This window comes from Arachis stenosperma, chromosome 1 (genome assembly GCF_014773155.1).
Source record: "Arachis stenosperma cultivar V10309 chromosome 1, arast.V10309.gnm1.PFL2, whole genome shotgun sequence".
NCBI classification, from domain to species: Eukaryota; Viridiplantae; Streptophyta; class Magnoliopsida; order Fabales; family Fabaceae; genus Arachis; species Arachis stenosperma.
In genome coordinates, this window is record NC_080377.1 from 120,856,715 (window position 1) to 120,881,343 (window position 24,629).

General features: G+C 31.3%; 2 protein-coding genes and 1 long non-coding RNA gene across 10 annotated transcripts; 1 reads left to right on the top strand and 2 right to left on the bottom strand.

Annotated features, from left to right (window-relative positions):
• Positions 1-2,863: 2,863 nt before the first annotated feature.
• On the top strand, positions 2,864-12,283 carry LOC130972608 (uncharacterized). Of its 8 annotated transcripts, XR_009083790.1 has the most exons (6): positions 2,864-3,265; positions 3,445-3,577; positions 3,661-3,811; positions 3,906-3,973; positions 4,643-4,741; positions 6,546-12,283. It is a non-coding gene; the product is annotated as an uncharacterized LOC130972608 (long non-coding RNA). The 8 variants fall into 8 exon arrangements; XR_009083784.1 differs by having other exon boundaries at positions 3,661-4,741; positions 6,546-6,881; positions 12,077-12,283; XR_009083808.1 differs by having other exon boundaries at positions 3,661-4,741; positions 6,546-6,592; positions 6,791-12,283.
• A 3,944-nt stretch (positions 12,284-16,227) lies between these two features.
• On the bottom strand, positions 16,228-20,780 carry LOC130932878 (uncharacterized). The gene is made up of 4 exons (XM_057862339.1): positions 20,154-20,780; positions 18,809-19,052; positions 16,864-17,107; positions 16,228-16,592 (listed from the first exon to the last, which is right to left on the bottom strand). The coding sequence occupies exons 2-4, from the start codon at positions 18,809-18,811 to the stop codon at positions 16,228-16,230; spliced, it is 612 nt and encodes a 203-aa protein (XP_057718322.1). The 5' UTR covers positions 18,812-19,052; positions 20,154-20,780.
• Positions 19,724-22,242, bottom strand: LOC130932888 (uncharacterized). Its single transcript, XM_057862347.1, has 3 exons — positions 22,132-22,242; positions 20,154-20,381; positions 19,724-19,804 (listed from the first exon to the last, which is right to left on the bottom strand). Exons 1-3 carry the CDS (start codon positions 22,240-22,242, stop codon positions 19,724-19,726), a joined length of 420 nt encoding a protein of 139 aa, XP_057718330.1.
• Between the last annotated feature and the right edge of the window lie 2,387 nt (positions 22,243-24,629).

Sequence of the window (24,629 nt, forward strand, 5' to 3'; positions counted from 1 at the left end):
AATTTTTTTTTCTAAATTTTATTTTAAAAATATTTTTAAATTTTATTTTGTTTCAATTTTGTTCCTATAATTTTCAATTTGCATTAAGTATATCTCTAGTAAATTTTTGGAAAGTTTAGAACAAATCAGTAATAATGCATGACAACTATGTCTGATTCTTTATTTTGTGACTCAAGTATGTCTGATTTGTCTATGTTAAAGGTTGTTCTTGTAAAATTATTGCTAAGTTAATTTAAAAGTTTTTGAAAAATTAGTCACCACTCACCTAGAGTATATATGATGCAAATTGAAAATTTTTAGAATGAAATTAAAATAAAATAAAACTTAAAAAATATTTTTAAAATTTTTAAAAATTTAAAGGATAAAAGATATATTTTATCTTTGTTTAAAATACATCGTATATTTTAAAATAGAAAGCACTAAATTATTCATTTATAAATTAGCATGAATAAAAGTATCAAAATATAAACTTTTATTTTCTTAGTCAATTAATTGAGTTCAAATATTGAATTAAAAAAAATAAAAACTATGATGTGAATTGAACAAAACAAATAGTATCAAAATACAATGATACAATATGTAGAAAATAAATCGAATACTAAAGATCATAATGATAGCACCAAAATGACTTAAAATTGATATAAGAAGTTTAACAACACGATGCAATAAAATATTGAATCTTTCTAAAAAAAATTACACATTTAATGAATTGAATAATTATCTCATATATAAAACAAAATATAAAAATCTAAAAAAGAACACTGAAATGTCTTCACTCTAACTCCAAAATTTCTAATTAAATGATATGATAAAACAAAAAACTTATTTCATGAAGATTTGAGTCAGATTCACAAATTTTAATAGAAAAGAGAATAAGAGGAAAATTATGTATATAATATAGCGAAATTAAGTAGAACAAGTGCAAAAATTTGAAAGAGATTAAACAGTGGCATTTACGTATAAAAAGAAGACGACATATCTGATAAAACAACACATAAATTTCCGAAGAATAACAATGAAATATCTTCACTTTAACACCAAAATTTTCAACTTAATGATGTGATGGTACTAAAAATTTATTTCATGAAAAAATGAGTTGCATATTTACAAATTTTAATAAAAAAAATAAGTGAAAAAATAAGTAGATAACGCAGCTATATTAAGCTGAACAAGTCCAAAAACTCGAAAGAGAATGAACAATGTTATTTATGTATAAGAAGAAGTCAACGATGACGATGACAATGACGTGGTGATGATGGAGGAGGAGGAGGAGGATTGGAGGAAGAAGAAGATGAAGAAGAAAAATAAGAGGAGAAGGAAAAGTAAAGAAAAGAAGAAATTGAATGAAAAAAAGAAGAAGACGGAAGAGGAGGAGGTGGTAATGACAATGACAATAAGAAAAGAGAAATATTAGGAAAAAAAAGGAGGAGGACAAAAAAAGAAGAAGTAGCAAGAGTTTGTAAGTGAGATGAAGAAGAACCACGATAAAAAAAAGTGCATTCACGGTAAGTGACGCTTGATGTGAAAAACGATTATAATAACTTAGTTGAACTTGGATATGTTTTGGAATTGATTGTAGAGCATTATTATTTAGTATATATACTTTTATGAATTTAATTTTGATGTACTATTATTATAAAACAGTTTTACATGTGCATCTAATGACGTAAAAATAACTACTATTTTCATTGATCGCATGAATGGTCATCCAAAAAAAGGGTGTGATTGCATGACTGTATAAAATATTTTACACTGTTAATGCATCAAAATTAAACCCATATTCTTATATTTCTATGTCAAAAGTAGAAATATGGTATAACATTGAGGATTATCACTACTAGAAAACTATTTATTACAGATGGATATTTCCGACAGATTTTATTCCACAGAAATACAGACAGATTTTGCGAGAAAATTTATGTCGGAAAGGAAGAAAAATAAATTAGCATAAATTATAGACAGAAAAGAGAATCTGTCGATAATTTCGTCAAAAAAATATTTTTTTCGTGAGAAATAGTTATCGATAGAAAATTCATCTATATTTAAATAATAAAAAATGCTGTATTTTATTAAATTATTACAGACAAATTTCTGTAATTTAAAATATTCTGTAAAAAATATTAGATTAAACCTAATTCTACCCCACTCTCTCGAGCTCCATTCACACTCCACTCAATTAGAACGAGCTTCTTCCTCTCTCCGTCCACGATATTCTTCTTCCCCCGCTGCTGCCGTCGCTTGTGTTGCGTCTCCTCATCGCACGAGTTTCAGTCACATCCAATTCGAATCAATTCAACAATGGCCGCCGTGGCTTTACCTTCCTCCAGAAACCAGACGTTGTCCTCCTCGCGCTCCTTTTCCTACCCATTCGCTTCATACACCAATGCCAACTTTCCTCCCGGAGCCTCCCCTCGTCCCCATGCGCTTCTCCTCCTCCTTTGGCCACCATCGGCATTTTTCTTCCACCTCTTCGCCACCGTGACCAACATCGTCATCTGTGAGATTCTCCTCGGAGCAACCGCCAGGCTCCCCCGGACAACGCTCCACGACTATAAAGAGGTATACTCTGATTTTATGGTTCTGTTGCTTAGGGCTCAATTTTTCTGTGCCAATTTTAGGTTTATCCATTGTTCTAAAAGCTGAACTAGACCGATTGGTTCAACTGAGTTGACTGAGAACCAATTCTTTGGCCGGTTCAGGTGATGAAAAAACCGTTTAACAAAAAACCGATGAAAAAGTCAGTCGAACCGGTAAAACCGGTTGGTTTTTTTTAACGGTTTTCAAAGGTAAAAAAAAAAAAAAGTAAAAAACCCCATATAAAAGCTCCCACTACCCAGTTACCCCCACTCTCTCAGAAGAAAACCCTAATACCCCTCTCTCTCCCTCTCTGAGTTCCAGCGCCGCCACCACCCCTCTGAGTTCCAGCGCCGTCACCATCAACAGTAGCGTCACCTTCTCAGCTTCTCTGTCATCGTGGTGTCGTCAAATCCGCCTCTGTCCTCGTCGTTGTTGGCCGTCCCTCTTCTCCTCCTGGATCCCTTCCCCTCGCATCGCCGGGTCTGCTCGGAGCTGTTGTTGGTGTCGTCAAGCCACTTCTGTCCTTGTCGTCGTCGGCCTCCATGAACTGGTCTCTGTACTCGTCGTCTTTCCCCGTCTTTGTCTTCGATCCCTTTCTCTGTCGAGCTCACGGCGAAGTTCGAACGTTACTTTCTGCCGCCGTGGACTTTTCGCTCAATCTGCCGCCGTAGAAAATTACAGAGTTTGAGTATGTTGCTCTCCCTGTTTCTTGAGTTCTTCGGTAGTTCAATTTATTTTTTTATTTTGTTAATTATAATGATTATGATTTGCTGTTTTTTATATTCTGGATTCTGATTGTTGTAATTGTAAAAAAAAAAAAAAATTCAATTGGATTAACTATTTAAATCTGTTGATTAACTGACGAAGGCCGGCAGTTTCGGTTCGCACTGCGGTAGCACTCAGTAGCAGTAGTACCTCCGCCGAGCAAATCCACAATCCGAACACCTATGGCTGTTCCTCCAATTGATCCTCCTTCCAATCGGAACCGAGAGAAAACGTTGTAAGCATTACTTTAATTTCCCCAGCCGTACTAATTATGATTTGCAGCTATTGGAATTAAACAAAGTTTTATACGTCTTGTAGGCTTGTAGCATTTCCAGGTTTGGCCATTAATTAATACTATAAAGCTGAATCATCATAAATTTTAAAGAACTAGTGGGCTAAGACTCTTCTAATACTTCAGTGGCACTTCTATTCAGACTTTAATGGTGCCAACTGCCAACTTCCCTAGCAAGTAAGTTTCTGAACTTTCTAACTTCCTTTGATAATATATATAGTTTCCAAGTAGGTAGTTTTTGATGTTTCAGACTGTTCTATGTCTCTAATAGAAAGTAGCATGTTGTGTGATGCAATGAGCTGCATACTTGTTCCTGGACGAGGATTTCAGTAACTATGGGTAAGGCTGCAGCTGCAGGGCTAGTTTGATTCTGCAGCTATTTTGTTCTGCAATGCCCAGTATTTAGAGTGCTATAAATTGAGTTTTGTGTCTCGGGTTTCCTGATGACAAGGAATTATCAATAATACATTACATTTCATTAGGTTTGACATTGCTTTTGTAGTCTTTGATAAATTTGAAAATTGGATCCATAAAATATTTGGAAGTGTTAAAATAGAATTAGATGCAGCATCTAGTTATTAAAACATCAGTAAAAAATTTAAAATACGGCTACCTTAAGAACTAGTTAGGCATATAGATAAATGATAGATATGTCATTAGACAAGCTTAATCATATATACTAAATTATGATCGCTTTGAAAAGATGGCATTTAAGGCTGTAAACTTTTGTTGAGAAACAAAGGAGGCCACTCCATAATGACTCAATGTTATTTTTATCAAGGATGAAATGAAGAATTCTCTTACTAGTTTTGCCTCCTTGTACACTTGGGATTAAAAAAGAGGTCAAGCCATAACTCACTTATCTTTTGTTGACTGTCGGCTATTCTTTTCCTTTTCATTTTTTTTTGTCAAGTGGATTACAAGTGAATCTTATAATCTTTATACTGGTGCTGATTTGGTAATCCATATAGTATGTGCTTTGAAGCTGCTTCATCTTTTATTTTGCAGCTGGATATGCTACAAGAGGAGAATGAGGTTATATTAGAAAAGGTGGTGCTCTTCTGGCCTAACAAAGTGGAGGCCAGAGCTAGGAAGCTTGAGAAACAGGTGAGGGTCCCCCTTCCTCTTCTCCTTTTTCCCGACCAAAAAAAAAAGATAAATAAAATATTTATACCGAGCTAAATTAAGTTATTGTATGTGTTAAGTTGAGCAAAATTATCTTATTTAACTTAATATTTATAATATCTACATAAAATTATTAAACGATAATTATATATTTATTACATTTAATATTATATATTTATTTAAACGATAATTAATAAATATAAATAAAAGCCAAATGGGACAAGTTATGATTGTCTTTAATCCCCAATTTTAGTATTAAATATTTTCGTATATAATTAAAAATGCATATGATGAACTAGTACAAAGGAAGAAAAATGTAAGATAAGTGAATGATCTTGTAAAAGCATAAAATGAACAAATTTCATTTTTGCATCTTACTAAATTTTTGAATAAGACTTTTTAATTAAGAGCTCTTGCTTAAATGCATCTTATGTAAAACAAGTACAAACTTTTTAAATTACGAATAAATGCTTTTTAAAGACAAATAATATAATGGACATAAACAAGTTACACACATTTTAAAAATTGCATAGTTAACAAAGATATTTTTATTAGAATTAACTTAATTATAAAATAGTATGGAACATTACTCTCTTTCTTTCTTTCTTTTTTCTTTATAATTCAGTTTGAAAAAATTGGTAATTGTATTAGTTGCAATGTTTAATATAAAATTTTGGTTTTGGAATCTGTGATTCTAAGTAAATTATGGCACTCATTAACATAAACAACTGTCCTAGTAATAGTATACTATTAACACATTAAAAAGCTCATATTTATGGCTATTTTTTTTTGTTATGGATTGAAGAATTGTGTAATCCATTGTTATGGATTGATTGCGTGTTTTTTTTTATAGATATGGATCTTTTTTTTTGAAATTGCAAATTAAATGGTCGATTTTTGGGGTGGGAAGAAAACGGAGGTTCTGATATTGGTTTTTCCGAATATACCCTTCCAACTACTCTTGTGCTTGCTCATCCTCCATGATCGTTGCTGAAATGAAGAACGCGCCTGGACGACTGTCGTTCTCGAATTTGCTGTGCTCCGACTATCCAATCTTGTCGCTTGTTGTCCGCCTTTGTCTATTGTTGGTTGGTTCGGCACTTCTTTTCCTCCGCCATACTGAACTCCAGGATGCTCCTGCTTCATCAAAGGCGTCAGTCATCCCTGCAAATTGAACGGTGTCCTCTGATGGCCCTGGCAAGCATGCTGTTCTGATTGATGCCTGATGTGCGAACTGGTTCTGATTTTTGGTGGAGGCCAGTGGAAGCGGCGTATAGGTGAAAGTTAGGTTGGAGTTTGGATTGAGGTTAGGTTGGCAAAAAATAATTTGATTGATAGCTGACGATTAAAAAATTAACGGTAAAGATAAAATTGATTTTTTTAACATTTGGAACAAAATTGAATCAAATTAAACGTTAGGGGTAATTTTGAAAAATTTCGGAAACGTTAGGGACGAAAAATATACTTTATCCTTTTTTTAACTGCGATTGTCTATTCTTGATCTCACCTTTGTGCCCTGGAAGGTACTTCTTACTATGATTATTGTTTTAATTGGTTTACGACTGTTAGGTTGTTATAACTGTGATTCTTCTTCTTCAATTATTGTTGTTATTACTATGGTTTAAAATTCTTGATAATGTTCTTGTTGATTTTGTTATGTTGTTGTTCTGTTGTCTTTATTTATTTTTTTTACTGTGATTGCCTACTCTTAATCTTGTTCCGTTTTTATTTTGCTAAATTGTTGGGTTACTGTGTTTTAATTTTTGAAATTATTGGGTTGTTTCAGTTTGCTGAGATTGGGGTTGGAGTTGGGTTGCTGAATTTTCTATTCAGGTTTTGTTCTTGATAATTTGCTGGATTGAGATTGAGATTGAAATTGAGATTGCTCGTCTCTTGATATTGGGTTGCTGATTTTCTATTCAAGTCTTGTTCTGGTTAATTTGCTAATTTGTTGTTGCGATCCTTGAGATTGAGACTGCCCTTGTTTCTTGTTATTCGGTTGCCATCACTGAACCTTGTATTTGTTGTTAGTATTGCCGTGCTCTCCGCACCTCTGCTCCAGGCCACTTCCTCTCTGGTTTTGCTGCATCTAGCCCTCCGTCGTACCTCTGTGCCTTGAAAGGTACTTTTTACTGTGATTATTTTAATTGGTTTACGGATTGTTAGGTTGTTATTATTGTAATTTAGGATTCTTGATCATGTTGATTCTGTTATGTTGTTTTGTTCTTATTTTTTTGCGTAAATTATATTTTGTCGTTAATGTTTTCGAAATTTTTTCAAAATTGATCGTTTAATTTGTTTCAATTGGAATTTGTATCAATGAAGAACTGTAATTGGTACATTGGCAAGATTGAACTCAAAAGAGTAGAAAATGACAGAGTTATCATTTTAGATACATTATTGCGCAGTAGTGAAAATAGGGTTAAAATTTTGGGAATATCAAGTAATGACAGCGACAAAGTTGAGAGACGAACGTTGTTTTCAGACTTTTTTGACACTCTCATCGAATTTTTTTTTACAAGAATTTTTTTATTTTTTCGAGAATAATGGGGAGAGATGTGTTTTTATTATGAGAATTATCACATGAATTTAGCAGGGCTCAAGATTGGAACAAATTCAAAGTTTATTTCAAACAATTTTTACGAGCTCTTTCAAGTTTATATGAAGAGAAGAATACGTGTCATGGGAAAATAAGTCAATAAGTCAGTATAATTTTATAATAGGGATAGAACACTTGTTACTGGAGTCGAGGGAAATCTTTTTCCTGATTTTATGGGTAAAGATGCCATCGTTACGGATGAGATGCAGCATCTACATAACATTTTGTTTTCTTAACCGAATCTTAGTCCATCTTTTAAAGAACTTGATATGTCCTTAGATTTTTTTACTATGGTGAGTTAATCTATTCTTTTAATTAGTATATGATTTTTATTTGAATGTCGTATATATTTTATGATTTATTACTATTATTCCGGTGTGGATCATGGATGCTGGTGTTTTGTCATTCATTTTTTCTTGGATTTTCACACATTATTTTCTTTTGGTCAACTGATATTTAAATGAATATTTAAGAAAATTTTGGCGTGCCATCAGTATGAGAGACGCAATTGGAAAGCAACTTTGATATTAGATATATATGAAAAATTAGCAAGATGGAGGGAACAGAATGATGCAAATTTTGAACGGTGTAAGTGCAAATTATGGTTATGATTCTTGTGAGTTTTTTCGCTTTGCAAGAAACTGTGTAGCTCACCTTAACATTGTAGTTAATTATTTTTTTATTTATACTTTTGAATTTAATTTAACATAGTATTTTGATATTTTCACAAGAATAAATATTATCTAAATATTGTTATATTTTTTAAAATTATATATTAAATATTATTTTATTTTTTTATATAATTTTTTTCTAACAGCCTAATGTTGGGGTGTGTCAACAAGTTGAAACTTTGACGAGAATGATTGAGGATTTGTACCCTTATTTTTTTTATATGCATCGTGTGTCGGTGAAAATTTATATTTTTGATATGCCTAACGGTTGAATCCAAGATTGTACTTCGTGTGTTTGGATTCAGCCATTAGAGCATATCAAAGATATAAATTTGCCTCAAACACACACTATGTACTGTGATATCCTGTGCATAGAAAAGTAGAGTATGAATCTTCAACTATTTTCGTCAAAGTTTTAGCTTGTTGACACATTCCAACAATAGGCTGCTAGAAAAAAATTATATAAAAAAATAAAATAATATTTAGTATATAATATAAAAAAATATAACAATATTTAGATAATACTTATTTTTGTAAAAATATCAAAATGCTATGGTTAAATTAAATTAAAAAATATAAATATAAAAAATAATTGATCACAATGTTAAGGTGAGTTACACAGTTTCTTGCAAATCGAAGAAACTCACCAGAACCGTAACCATAATTTGTACTCGCACCGTTCAAAATTTGCATCATCTCCGGATAGTTCTCTGTACACTCCATCTTGCCAATTTATCATATATATCTAATAGTATTGAAGTTGCTTTCCAATTGTCTTTCAGACCGATGGCACGCCAAAATTTTCTTAAATATTTATTTATATATTGGTTGGCCAAAAGAAAATAATAACGTGTTGAAAATTCAAGAAGAAAAACGGATGACAAAACAGGTTCTATGATCCACACCTGAAATAATAGTAATAAATCGTAAAATATATACGAAATTCAAATAAAAATTGTATACTAATTAAAAGAATAGATTAACTCACCATAGTAAAAAATCTAAGAACATATCGAGTTCTTTTAAAGATGGACCGAGATTTAATGAAGAAAATAAAATGTTACGTAGACGCCGCATTTTATTCGTAAGAATGGCATTTTTGCCCATAAAAGATAAAAAAATTTCTCTCGACTCTCCGGTAACGAGTGTTTTATCCCCATTTATTACAAAATTATACTGGTTTATTTTTCCATGACACATGTTCTTCTCTTCATTTAAACTTGACAGAGCTCGTAAAAATTATTTGAGACAAAACATCTGCTAAATTCATATGATAATTCTCGTTGTAAAAATCATCTTTTTCCATTGTTCTCGAAAAAAATAAAAGTCGTCGTAAGAAAAAAAGTTCTGATGAGATTGTCAAAGAAGTTTGAAAATAGCGTTTCTATCTTTCAACTTCTTCGCTGTCATTAGTTGATACTTCTAAAATTTTAACCCTTCTGCTACTACGCAATGATGCATGAAAAATGATAACTCTGCACTTTTCTACTCTTTTTGAGTTCAACCTTGTCAATATACCAATTATAGTTCTCCATTGATACTAATTCACAGTTAGAACATTTTAAACGTTAAGATCAATTTTGAAAAATTTCGAAAAATTTTGAAAACATTGACAACAGAAAATATAATTTACCCAAAAAACAAGGACAACATAACAGAATCAGTAAGAAACCTAAACCACAGTAATAACAATAATTGATTGAAGGAGGAGAATCACACAGAAATAACAACCTAACAATTATGGTTCTCCATTGATACTAATCCCAATTGACACAAATTAAACGTTAAGATCAATTTCGAAAACATTAACGACAAAGAATATAATTTACCAAAAAAAATAAGGACAACAGAATAATAACATAACAGAATTAACAATAATTGATTGAAGGAGGAGAATCACACAGAAATAACAACCTAACAATTATGGTTCTCCATTGATACTAATCCCAATTGACACAAATTAAACGTTAAGATCAATTTCGAAAACATTAACGACAAAGAATATAATTTACCAAAAAAAATAAGGACAACAGAATAATAACATAACAGAATTAACAAGAACATGATCAAGAATCCTAAACCACACTAATAACAACAATAATTGAAGGAGGAGAATCATAATAATAACAACCCAACAATTTGTAAACCATTTGAAACAATAATCACAGTAAAAAGTACCTTTCAGGGCTAGATATAGCAAAACTAGAGAAGAGGTGGCTTGGAATAGAGAAAAGAGGAGCATGGGAGAACTGGAGCAAAGGGGGTGGAGCTCAACAACAAAAGAATTTAGCTAAGTAATTATTTGAACAAGACAGTAATATTCAAGGTTTGCAACCCAATAACAAGAAACAGAGCATTTTCAAGCTTAAGGATTAGCAACAACAATTTAGCAATTTAACAAGAATAAGAATTGAATAGAAAATCAGCAACCCGATATCAAGAGACGAGCAATCTCAATCTCAATCCAGCAAATTATCAAGAACAAGAACAAGGCCTGAATAGAAAATTTAGTAACCCAATAACCAAAAATAAGAACAATCTCAATCTCAATCCAACAAATTGAAACAACCCAATAATTAGCAAAATAACAACGGAACAAGATCAAGAATACATTCACGGTAAAAAAATAAGGACAACATAACAGAGTTAATAGAAACATGATCAAGAATCTTAAACCCCAATAATAATAACAATAATTGAATAACAACAATAATTGAAGAAGAATAATCACAGTAATAACAATTTAACCATAGTAAACGAATTAAAACAATAATCACAGTAAAAAGTACATTCCAAGGCATGCAAGACGAGCATAGAAGAGCGCAATGGGGACGACGGCTTCGACCAGATGCAACGAAGGAGGTGACACTGTGGTGGCTGGACGGAGCAGAATGGCAGAAGAGAAGATTTTGCTTTGCTGAGGAAGTGAGGGTCGAAGGAGATGCTGAGAAGGTGCGATTGTCGAATGAGGAAGAAGAGCAGACGACTAAAGGACGATTGTGGTGCCTGAGCCCGACGAACGGCAACAGTCCTTGCGGTGGTGTTCGAGAAGCTAGGGTTTCAAGGTTTCTTTCTTTGATTTCTTTCAGGGAATTAGGGTTTCCTTCTTAGGGTTTCCTTCTTTGAATTTGAGTGAACAGAAGGGGAAGTCACGCGATGTGCTATTCTTTTTCTACTTCTAGGAAAACTGGCCGGGTTTTGGTTATGTCCAACTGGCCGATTCAACAGGTCATGCTTGGTCGAGTCCAATTGCAAATGCGTTCGGTTTGTGGTTGGACCCATTAGACTAGTCAGTCTGGCCCGATTTCTAGAGCCATGATCTTTTAAGCAACAAATTATTCAAGGTTCAATCAGTAACAAATTCATACCAGTGATGATTTTCAAGAACAAAAATACTAGTTCAGTGATATTTTCAACAACAAAATCAAAGTGTAGTAATGTAATAAAACTGAAAATGAAAGAACAGAAAATTTTGTTGAAACTCACCAAATTGGGGACCGGCTTTTGGTTGCGTGAAGGAAGTTGACAGTAAGACTCGAAGCAAGAAGACGACAACGACGACCAGCCCCGGAAATTGCTGCTTCTGTCGCTAGCGACTATGAGCGAAAGGAGGGGGTGCGATTGAGTGAGAGACGGTAACAAGAGAGAGAGCAACAACGACAATCAATCCTAGGACCTGCTGCTTTTGCCACCGGTGATGACAAGTGCGGAAAGGTGCACGTGTGCGATTGAATGCAAGACGGTAATGACTAACGACAACCTTGAGTGCGAGAGCCAGTAAGCCATAGTGAGATAGTGATGAGAGGAAGTACACGTTTAGGACATAAGGGTTTTAATTAAGAAAAACGACGTTTTTTGAAATTTAAAAAACAAACATTAAGCATGATCCGGTCCAAGTCATGTCACTGGTTTTGATAAAAACTGGACGGGTTAAATTGTTTTTTATCAGATTCGATGTTTAGACGGTACGGCTCAACCTGGCCAAGTGACCGGGTGATTGAGTTTTCGGTAAAACTGATTGGGTTGACTGATAATTATGTTTTGTAGCATCACAAGAGATTAATAGAGAGAGCTCCTCCAACGTCTACCTTATCACACCAGGTCGGTCATTCATTAAGATGAGTGTAATGTATTGATAGATAAGGTCGGTCATTCATTAAGATGAGTGTAATGTATTGATATGAATAGTTTGATTTCGTTTTACATCTAATAATTCAAATAATAAAAATAGTTTGTCATTCTTTGTCCTTACAATTTGTCTTCAATTTATTTATTTATTTATTTATTACATTCACCAATCAATATAAAAAAAAAGACACGTCTCTTATAAGTATGTGCTTTTTAATTTTCATATTGACTCGATATTGGTATTTTTCACCATTATTGGAGCTTTGTGTGTAATTTCCGAGTGTGAAAGAAGGGTTAGAGAAGAAATCGGAAATTTAAATTTGAGTTTTTCTAATTTTTTTTTTTAATTCACAAAATCTACTCACCAATTTGGATTTTCAAATTTTTTTTAATACAAAACCAATTCACCGAATTTGTGCAAAATAAAAAAATTTCACCTAACACACAAATCAGAGACTCCAATTTGTGATAGCTCAAAATTTTAATTTTTCAAATACAAAATCAGAGTCTCCGTTTTCTTCTCACCCAAAAATCGACCCTTTAATTTGCACTTTCAACAAAAAAAAAAGATCGAAATCTATAAAAAAAACACGCAATCAATCCATAACAATGAATTACACCATTCTTCAATCTACAACAAAAAAAATAGCCATAAGTATGAGCTTTTTAATCTGTTCATAGTATACTATTACTATCACAGTTGTTTATGTTAACAAGTGCCATAATTTACTTAGAATCACATATTCCAAAACCAAAATTTTATATTAAACATTGGAATTAATACAATTACCAATTTTTTTCAGACTAAATTAAAAAGAAAAAAAAGAAAGAAAGGAGAGTAATGACTTGTTAATTCTAATAAAAATATCTTTTTAATTAAACATTTTTTTAAAATATGTGTAACTTGTTTATGTCTATTATATTATTTGTCTTTAAAAAGCATTTATTCATAATTTAAAAAGATTCTCCTTTTTTTTACATAAATGTATTTAACCAAGAGCTCTTAACTAAAAAGTCTTATTCAAAAATTTAGTAAGATGCAAAATGAAATTTGTTCATTTTATGCTTTTACGAGATCATTCACTTATCTTACATTTTTCTTCCTTTGTACTAGTTTATCCTATGCATTTTTAATTATATACGAAAATATTTAGTGTTAAAATTGGGAATTAAAGATAGTCATGACTTGTTTCCTTTGGCTTTTATTTATATTTATTAATTATCATTTAAATAAATATATAATATTAAATGTAATAAATATATAATTATAAATATTATATGCATAAAATTAGATTTTTTTATTTAGATATTATAAATATTAAGTTAAATAAGATACTTTTGCTCAACTTAACACGTACAATAATTTAATTTAGCTCAGTATAATCCTCAATATTATACCATATTTTTTTACTTTTGACATAGAAATATAAGAGTATAGGTTTAATTTTGATGCACTAATAGGGTAAAATATTTTATACAGTCGTGCAATCACACCCGTTTTTTTGGATGACCATTCATGCGATCAATGAAAATAGTAGTTATTTTTCATAATGTGACATTACGTCATTAGATGCACGTGTAAAACTATTTTATAATAATAGTGCATCAAAATTAAATTCATAAGAGTATATATACTAAATAATAATGCCCTACAATCAATTCCAAGTGAATTATATACCCAAGTTCAACTGAGTTGTTATAATCGTTTTTCACATCACGCGCCACATACTGTGAATGCACTTTTTTTCATCGTGGTTCTTCTTCATCTCACTTACACATGAAGGAAATGGATCCTCTCAATTTTTTTTAACAATTGAGGGAGTAAAATGTGATCTCTCCATTAATTGTTATAAGTCGGACCACGAGAAAACATGAGAGAGAGTGTATTGAAGGGTTATGGATCACACTTTACTCCCTCAATTTTTTTTCAACAATTGAGAGGATCCATTCCCCTCTTGCTACTTCTTCTTCTTATTGTCCTCCTCCTTCTTTTTCTAATCTTTCTCTTTTCTTATTGTCGTTGTCATTACCACCTTCTCTGCCTCCGTCTTCTTTTTTCATTTAATTTCTTCTTTTCTTTCATTTTCCTCCTCCTCCTCCTCCTCCTCCTCCTCCATCATCGTCACGTCATTGTTATCGTCATCGTTGACTTTTTTTATACGTAAATGACACTGTTCATTCTCTTTCGAATTTTTGAACTTGTTCAGTTTAATGTCGCTGCGTTATCTACTTATTTTTCACTTATTTTTTTCTATTAAAATTTGTAAATATGCAACTCATTTCTTCATAAAATAAATTCTTAGTACCATCACATCATTAAGTTGAAAATTTTGGTGTTAAAGTGAAGACATTTCGTTGTTATTCTTTAGAAATTTATGTGTTGTTTTATCAGATTTGTCGTCTTCTTTTTATAAGTAAATGCCACTTTTATTCTCTTTCAAATTTTTGCACTTGTTCTACTTAATTTCGCTACATTATATATATAATTTTTCACTTATTCTCTTTTCTATTAAAATTTGTGAATCTGAACTCAAATCTTCATGAAATAAGTTTTTTGTTTTATCATATCATTTAATTAGAAATTTTGGAGTTAGAGCGAAGACATTTCAGTGTTCTTTTTTAGATTTTTATATTTTGTTTATTATATGAAATAATTATTCAATTTATTAAATGTGTAATGGTTTTTTAGAAAGATTCAATATTTTACTGCGTCGTGTTATTGAACATCTTATGTTAATTTTAAGTCATTTTGGTGCTATCAATATGATCTTTAGTATTCAATTTATTTTCTACATATTGTATCATTGTATTTTGATACTATTTGTTTTGTTCAATTCACATCATAGTTTTTATTTTTTTTAATTCAATATTTGAACTCAATTAATTGACTAAGAAAATAAAAGTTTATATTTTGATACTTTTATTCATGCTAATTTATAAATGAACAATTTAGTACTTTCTATTTTAAAATACACGATGTATTTTAAACAAGGATAAAATATATTTTTTGTCCTTAAAATTTGTTAAAAATTTAAAAAATATCTCTAAGTTTTATTTTATTTTAGTTTCATTCTAAAAGTTTTCAATTTGCATCATATATACTTCAAGTGACTGGTGACTAATTTTTTAAAAACTTTTAAATTAATTTAGCAATAATTTCACAAGAACAAGCTTCAACATAAACAAATCAGACATAGTTGTCATGCATTATTACTGATTTGTTATAAACTTTCCAAAAATTTACTCTAGATATACTTGATGCAAATTGAAAATTTTAGGAACAAAATTGAAACAAAATAAAATTTAAGAGTTTTTTAAAATTTTTGTCAAAAGTAAAGAAAAAAATTTTATATTTTATATTTTTCCCTTTAAATAATTAATTGAACTTTTCTCCTATAATTTTTCTCTTTCTCGTTTATAATGTCTTCAACCAATTAATAGGTTAGATAAGATTGTAGTATTTGGTACTTTACTTACTATAAGTATGTCTTCAACCAATTAATAGGTTAGATAAGGTTGTAGTATTTGGTACTTTACTTGCTATAAGTATCACATCTTGCCCATTCATTTCAAACTCCATATCAACGTCACCGGATCTTAAAAGAAGTTTGATTTGACAAGAATGATACGCTCACATTGCACCATGCTACTAATTCTCTTAAATTCCGAGAGACCAAAGGGAATTATAGGCAACCCCAATTCAAAAAATGCGTTGATGTTTTCTAACGGCATCTGATACATCAGATGAACATCATCAAGAATTTTCTCAGAGATGCGCATACAATGAAACAAATGGGACAGAAAAATGGATTATACCTTCTTGCTTTAAAACTTTGATAAGTACACATAGAGTACCAGAGTAAAAGATTCATATACTCCTATTTTCCCTCATGTAAAATTATAAATTTGCTCATAGTCAATTTATCTAAAGCCGCTATCGATGTTTATTTTGCATTTGCAAATGAACAAAGATCATATGCCCATATATGATAATGGAAAGACTGAAAATATAAAGGGCAAAACAAAAGGATAAACAAAGAGAAGATACAAGTACTTTGCCACTTGCCAGCCTATTTACCGCACAGGCTGCTGATTGTAGTGAGTCGCCTTATCTTTTCTCTTTGCCACGGCAAGCCTTGCACTCCTAGCAGCAGCCTCACTAACAGCAGCATCCATCTCCTTGATTTTTTCTTCTTCTTCACAGATGCAAATTTCTTATGCCGCTCTTTCACGTCAGTTACAGGTGCATCCTCTGCCTTCCCCGTTCCAGCAGTTTCTGTAGTCTTTCCATCAGCCACAGAATCAGGCAGGTCTTGCAATTTTCTGCTCCTTTGAAGATTTGTCCTTCTTCTTCTTCTTGCATTTTTGTTTTCACTGGTGGCATTCTCCTTCTTTTCTAACTCACCATTGCGATCCTCGACCTTCTTCTCAGCACCTGAATTTTCCAGGACAGGTAAAAGATTCCAAGTAAGAAATTTCTATATAATCAGTCATCTTAGCAGGGCTTGCAAATGTATTGGCAAACGTTTGCATGAGCAAGTTCAGGTCTCAACTTAATATTTTAGATATTTAAATAGCATTCTTGTAGCCAACATGGTTAAATCAATAACAAATTCTGAAAGGATAGATACCTCCTTGAAAGAACTAAGATAATTATAATATCTTTTTTCTTTTTTTCTTTCACAAGATCAAAAACATCATATTACCATGGGAGTCAGCCTGGCTTCCGGGTTCTTTTTGCAATCCTAGCTCTGCTAAAACAGCTTCAAGCTCCTCAAGCTCTTTTTTCTTCAATTCCTTCTTTGAAAGTTGCTCTTCAGTTTCCTTGGTAGACAACGAAGGCTCACGAGGCTTCTTAACAACAGTTTCAGGTTCTATTGGCGCTTCTAAATCATTTTCATGTTCATCCTCAGCATCATCAAAGCCTTCTATCTCACTATAGCTTTCCTGCTATTAAATCATTCACACGTCTTGCAGTTAGTCAATGTGAAGCTCAATGTCTCAATGAAACAATAATAACCATCTTCTATGTTATTAATTTGCCATTAAAGCCAAAACAAATTAACAATTAAGTGCCCAGTTATGCAGCTTTCAGCTTTCACTACTCCAAATGGGACGTGAAGAAAAAAGACGCGAGAATTTGAGTTGGGGTTTTTCTTTTATACCATAACTTTATTTTTATTACTATGTATAATTTTGTATTGTAATCAATATTTTAGAGAATATATCTCTTTTTTGCGATAAATAATTTAGGGAAAATTATTGTAAAGGACCGCTAGGAAGATTTAATTATTAAAAAAGATCTTTAATATTAAAATTATTAAAAAGGACCAAATCTTCTTATAATATTTAAGAAGAAGAACCAAATCTTTCTATAAAGAGATAAATATATCTTTAATTATTTTTTATTTATTTTTTATAATTTTCCCTTAAATAATTAAAATTACTAAAATAATAATAAAAAATAAAATTTTAATAACAGTTTTACTAAATATTATTTTCTAAAATTGGTCATCTAAAATTTTAAATTAATAATTATTCTTCAATACTTACACAATAATACTTATTTCGTGTTATGTATTATAGTTAATTGAGTTTATGAACTGATTCAATTTATCATGTATTTTCTATAATAATAAATTAAATTGGATTGATTAGATTTATTAAAGAATTTAGTGCAGATATAATTTTTCACTTGTTTTAATAAATTGAAATGGCCTAATTCGATTTATTTAGATATTTTATCTTATTAATAATTAAATTTATCTAATTTAATTTATATAGATATATTTAAAACAGATGTGTAATCAAATAATTTTATGTAGGACATCTGTATAACTTTAATCTCTATTTATTAACGTAAATTTTCTTTGAATTTATATCATGTTTTATTATTATAATTCAATGGCTAAATTAACATGAATGCTTTTTTTTTTCCCAAAGATAGAAGACTCGAATCCGCGACTTCTTAATTGAATATGGGGAGACCTCTTAAAAAAATTAACATGAATGCTATACCCCAAAGAAAATATAAAATGCAGGGTCTCTAAAAATTATAATCTTTATGTTGATAAATTTTATTTTTCTTAAAATTTTAATAATTTTTATTATTTTTTAATTTTGTGATCTTACCCAACAAGAAAATAAAGCTAAAAAATCAGAAAAGTAAAAATACATAAATAAATAATAAAAATTACTAAATTTTAGAAAAAAAATTGTTAATATAAAAATTATAAAAAATAAATAAAAAATAATTAAAGATATATTTGTCTCTTTATAGAAAGATTTGGTTCTTCTTCTTAAATATTATAAAAAGATTTGGTCCTTCTTAATAATTTTAATATCAAAAGTCCTTTTTAATAATTAAATCTTCCTAACGTCCTTTACAATAATTTTCCCAATAATTTTCCCAATAATTTAGGGTCATTAAATGCACGTATAAAACTGTTTTATAATGATAGTGCATCAAAATTAAATTCATAAAAGTATATATACTAAATAATAATGCTCTACAGTCAATTCCAAGTAAATTATATACCCAAGTTCAACTAAGTTGTTATAATCATTTTTCACATCACGCGCCACTTACTAAGACTAAGATCAAAAACATCTTTTCTTTTTTCTTTCACAAGATCAAAAACATCATATTACCATGGGAGTCAGCCTGGCTTCCGGGTTCTTTTTGCAATCCTAGCTCTGCTAAAACAGCTTCAAGCTCCTCAAGCTCTTTTTTCTTCAATTCCTTCTTTGAAAGTTGCTCTTCAGTTTCCTTGGTAGACAACGAAGGCTCACGAGGCTTCTTAACAACAGTTTCAGGTTCTATTGGCGCTTCTAAATCATTTTCATGTTCATCCTCAGCATCATCAAAGCCTTCTATCTCACTATAGCTTTCCTGCTATTAAATCATTCACACGTCTTGCAGTTAGTCAATGTGAAGCTCAATGTCTCAATGAAACAATAATAACCATCTTCTATGTTATTAATTTGCCATTAAGGCCAAAACAAATTAACAATTAAGTGCCCAGTTATGCAGCTTTCAGCTTTCACTACTCCAAATGGGACGTGAAGGGCAAGTCCATGAAGAATAAAGGCTACATTATATCATCTACGTCAAGTTAAACCTTATAGTTATGGGTCTACACAATCATTTTAACTATGCAAGATTGAACACGTGGAAACTTGAGCTTGAAGAACCAAATTGCAAATCCGGAAATGAGAATAACAAATCGGCAAACCGACAAATAGCCATCAAATGCATATTAATCAGATTCCAAATCATTAAACCGAATAAATGACAACTCAACAAGAACATAGATATTCGAATTAGCAAACCGACAAGCACAACGTCATCAAATCCAAGCATACCAGATTACAGATCGTTAGACCGTTAACACAAATCACATAAATGACAATTCAACAAGGATCATAAATACCTTCCCAGAGCTAGATATCCAGAACAAGACCAGAATCCAGGATCCTCATTATCAAACAGAATATCCAACATTATATCTTTAAGATATAAAAAGAAACACTCAGCTTTCTTTCCAATCATGCATGCAATAACATTCAACGCAACTCTTTCTCCTCAAAGACACCATTAAACCCATCCAATCCAACCTTCAAAACAGCATTGCCTAACACATCCAACTAACAGAACACAGAGAACACAATCAAAACACCTACTGGATAACATCCATTCCAGTTCAGTTCACCTCATGGCAAATAAATGTGAGAACATGAACAGCTCAACTAATCCACCTTTTCCAAGTCTAGTCGCTATCCATGCCACAGGACTAACGGATTCAAAAATAAAAAACACAATAATAAAAGAAAAAAATTACACACTCTCGGCTTCAAGCCAACGATCATCACCATCCACAGTTAAAAAATAAACGATTCAAGCCATTGCATATCAAGTTTCAGCAGTAATGATCCAACACACATAAATAGAATAATCCAATTAAAAAAGAAATAATGCTCAAAGTTTTATGTTCACCTCAGCATGGGCCTCGAATTCAGCTGCAGCAGCAACAGGAGCGCCCCAAACGGATTGAGGTGGAGCGGTGATGGCGTAGTAGTCGTCATCATCCTCGTCGTCAACGTCAGCCCATGACTTCGACGTGAGTGGCGCCGGGGCCCAGAAAACCTCCTTTTTCTCCTGCTGTTGTGCGGCGGAGGAAGCGGCGGTGGAAGAGGACGAGGAGGCTCTCCCCTTGGATGAAGCCTGTTCCTTCTCAGAATCTCAGGCTTCTTATTCTTCTTGAGGCTTCCGAGCGCTGCGAACACGTTGAAGCTGTTTATGACCGGCGCCTCCTCCCTACTGCTCCCTCCTCCCACCATTTCCAATCTCAAACTCAGCAGCGATGGCCCCGAAACGACCGCGTTTCAACAGCTCCAGTGAAGGGACAAGATCGGAAATAAAATCAAATAAATAAAAGAAAGAGAGAGAAACTCTAGGGTTTGTTTTTGTTTGTTCCTTGTCCGGGAGAATGGTGATCTGAGAAGTGAGGAATGTAATGTGGATGATGGAGTTATGAAAGGGTGCGTTAATTTGAGCATAGAGATTGAAGGGTGAGGCCATGAGGGGCGGGGGATCGGAAACGATGATGATGTGTGTCTTTCTCTCACTCTAAAATTTACATTACAAGAGTGTCATCCTTTTGTTAATTTATAGGGCTTATTTGAAAACAAAAAAGAAACAGAAAAAAAAAACAAAAACAAAAATAAAAACAAATAGGCCTTCAAGGATTTTAACCTTACACTAATAAGCTTTTCAAGCAAAATTAGGTAATTTTTTATTTTCATTTTATCGATTTTTTTAATCTTTTTCAGTTACATAAGTATCGGATAAAAATATTTTTTTACATTTATTTAATAACAAGATCTATTTTTTTTATAAAAAAATGTTAAATATACTCTTATATATGATTTTTTTTATTTTATTATATATGTAAAATACAATTGAATTTACATATATTTCAAAAAAAAATATATCGATAATTTAATTTTTGAATTTAGTTAAAATAGAACTATATACTTTTCGAAGGAATGTGTCTTTTAATTTAATAATTTTTTATAATATTAATTTTATAATGAAATGAGATGAGACATTGAAATAGTTATTATTTAAACCGAATTGAATTATCTCGATTAATTTTTTTAAAAGTTGTGATTTTTTATAACAATTTTTTTTAATTAACAGTGATGTGTTGTTTTTTAATTAATAGTGATGTGGTGTAATATATATATATATATATATATGTTTTGTGTGTAGACATTTAACTAAGAAAGAAAAAGATGAATATTATAACAAAATAAAAATTAATTTTCTAGAAGAAAGAAAATAAAAAAATAAACTTTTTTTATATCATAAATATTATAACAAAAATAAATCTTTTAATTAAGTGAGAGATATAAAACTACTTTCTTTTTTATTTTTTTTATATTGTTTAAAGAATTTAGTTATAAACATATTAATATATGATGTAATTTTTTATATTTTTATTTAAAAATGCTATATTTTATATAAATTAAATATTTTAAATAAAATATAATTGATAAGACACATAATTTATATGAAATAGTAGTTCAAGTAACATATAAAAAATATAAAATTTTTTTTAAGTTTTAAAACATCAGAAAACAAAGCAAAAAAAACTTCAATTTGAGAACATCTTATTCTTCACAACCTTTTCTGCTTCAATTACACTTAGATACTTGATCCTATTTTTCTTCACCCATCGCTTTCCCTTAGCAAGACATTTTTTCACTCTATTCTCATTCAACTTCAACAACTTAAGACCTTCACTTGATGTTGGAAAAAAATCTTTTAGTCTTAAACACTACGCCCTAAATACTCCAAATAAAACACTCATATCACTGCTGTTTACACCACTATTATAAAATTTTACACTACTTATAAGGATTCCATTAAAAATCAATTCATCAATTCCAACGGCCAAACTTCTCCATACCCTAACAAAAACCCGGCCGACGCCATTTCCACTGACTTTGTCACCCAATTCATCCATCTCAGAGCCATTTCCAATGGCGTCTTCGTCGTTGTCCCCCCTCGAAGAAGACATACCACAAAACTCTTCTGCGTTACTTTGCTTTGACTCATTCTCACTACTACTAAACCGAAAGTTCAAGTCAATCTTAAAGAACACTTCTAACTTAACTTAGTCAAATTAGAGGTGAATGCGGATTGGATTGATGAAAATCTTATCTGATCCATACTAAAATCATCAGATCAGTTATTGAATTCGATCCGCATATTTGCTGATCGAAATCGAATATTAGATATATCTACAAAATATAAAAATATTTTTAAAAGTTTATTTTTATTAAAAACTATCAATAAAATTCTTTTTTCTTACTCTTTTAAATATATTTATTCTTAAAATAATATTAAACATATGTTTTCTTAAATAATAAAATATATGATAATTATTAGTTGAAATAAAACATAAAAAAATAAGAGTTATGCTACATGTACACTAAAATCAACTACCAAAGTATAAAATACACGCTGGATTACAAATATCCATTAAAAATAAATTACACATTTATTTATACACAAATACATTGGGCTGATTTGAGAGACTGATTTTGGTATACAAATAACATTTTTGAAAAAATAATTACTTATTTATTTGTTTATTTTTGTGGATATGTGTATACCAACATAAAATCCGCAATCTGATCATATTAGTGTGCGATCGGATCCGATCCAATAGCCTTGCGGATCTCCAATTTTCGAATCAGATTCGGATAATATGCTTATTTTGGGCATATAAAATTATTTTCTATTTACATTTTATAGGGATTATTGATATTCAAAAAAGTGGACTGTGGATTTCATTTATTTGAACTATGTGATTGTTGTTTAGATTATAAGTATTTTCCTAAAACTTCCACTTTGAAAATGGTTCAAAAATTTGCTCACCAATTTTTATTGGTAAGATTGTGGCAAGTTTTCTTTCTAAAATTAGGTTATTTGACTTGGAGATGGTAATATGTGCTCACCATCTTTGGTTTGCTTCTGAGGTGGTAAAATCTAATCAATATTGGAGGTGGTAAAAGCCAAAATCAAGTCTGCTAAATCAAAAGATGAGTCTGAATCTCTTAAATTTACTCAAAAGAATCTGGTTAATAAGGTTTGCATGGAAGAAGCCCTGAACATTATCTTGACTTGTACAAGTTGTTTGGATGTTTTTCTGATTACCTAGAACTATGATAGGTCTATAGTTTTTATCTTCAAGAGCAAAAATATTCCCCAAATTAGCAATCACTTCACTAATCATCATTTATTTTTGCCATTAAAACTTTACCGACTTTTTCTTCGGTTTTTATCTTTTCTTCAACATTTTATCTTTCTTTTATATTTGTCTTTTCTCAGGCCATGGCCAATATTGGAGTAGTTTAAATCATTTTGACTGGTATATGATCAAAACTGAATCATGATATATTCGATTCCAGATATATACTAATTCTGCAGATGCCAAGATCCTGCTGCTCTTGAGTATCTCGGAACTTTCATTGAGGTATTGTTCCCCTCCACTGCTTCAAAGCAATAAAATGTCAACAAAGAATTTAGTGACTGCATCTGTATGTACTACAAGAAAGTCAAGTTAGGTTCTCAACTTCTCTAGTTTCTCACCCATCTCCTTTGATTGGGGTGCTTGCATGATGCATGGTTAAATTGGTCTTTACTCTTTTCTAATTGCTTTTGTTGCAACCGGTACCCCTTAGTGTAGGACCCTAAGTTGAACGAATTAAATTGGCTGACCAGTGTAGTGAAAATGTCAGCATATGACATGTTAATACGTATGCCACAACTATTATTGGTGTCAACGTTGGCTGATCTGAGTGGTTTAGATTATGTGTTAATTCTTATATTTCATCCATCTTCCAGCGCCCCAAATCGTTGTGTATGCTTAATTTGAAAGTTTGATTGCTTCAATTTTTTTTTTCTCTCTTGCTTCCATCTTTCTATTTCATTTGGGCTATCGGTGATTGTCACGTGTAATATGTTGTGATCACTTCCGGCAGGTTGCAAGTTTCTTATATTTGCGCACCATCAGTCAATGATAGATGCGAAGACCAGTTCAATTTTACTCATTTTTTTTTTATATTGGAAATCATAGCACTTACCAAAACTGTTGAAAATTTCCAGAAGAAAAAAGTGGGTTGCATCCGGATTGATGGAGGTACACCCGTTGCCTCAAGGCAACAATTGGTTACAGATTTCCAGGAAAAGGATTATATCAAGGCAGCTGTGCTATGGTGGTATTTTTGGTTGTGTATTTCTTCCATGTGTTTCCATTATAAGCATTTTTTCTGTTGTCCTGGTTAGTATTTGTGCTTGAGATAATGATTTCATGTGACACGTTATCATGCAGCTATCCATTATAAAGTGGAAGGAGTTGGATTAACTTTAACTGCTGCAAGCACAGTTATCTTTGCAGAA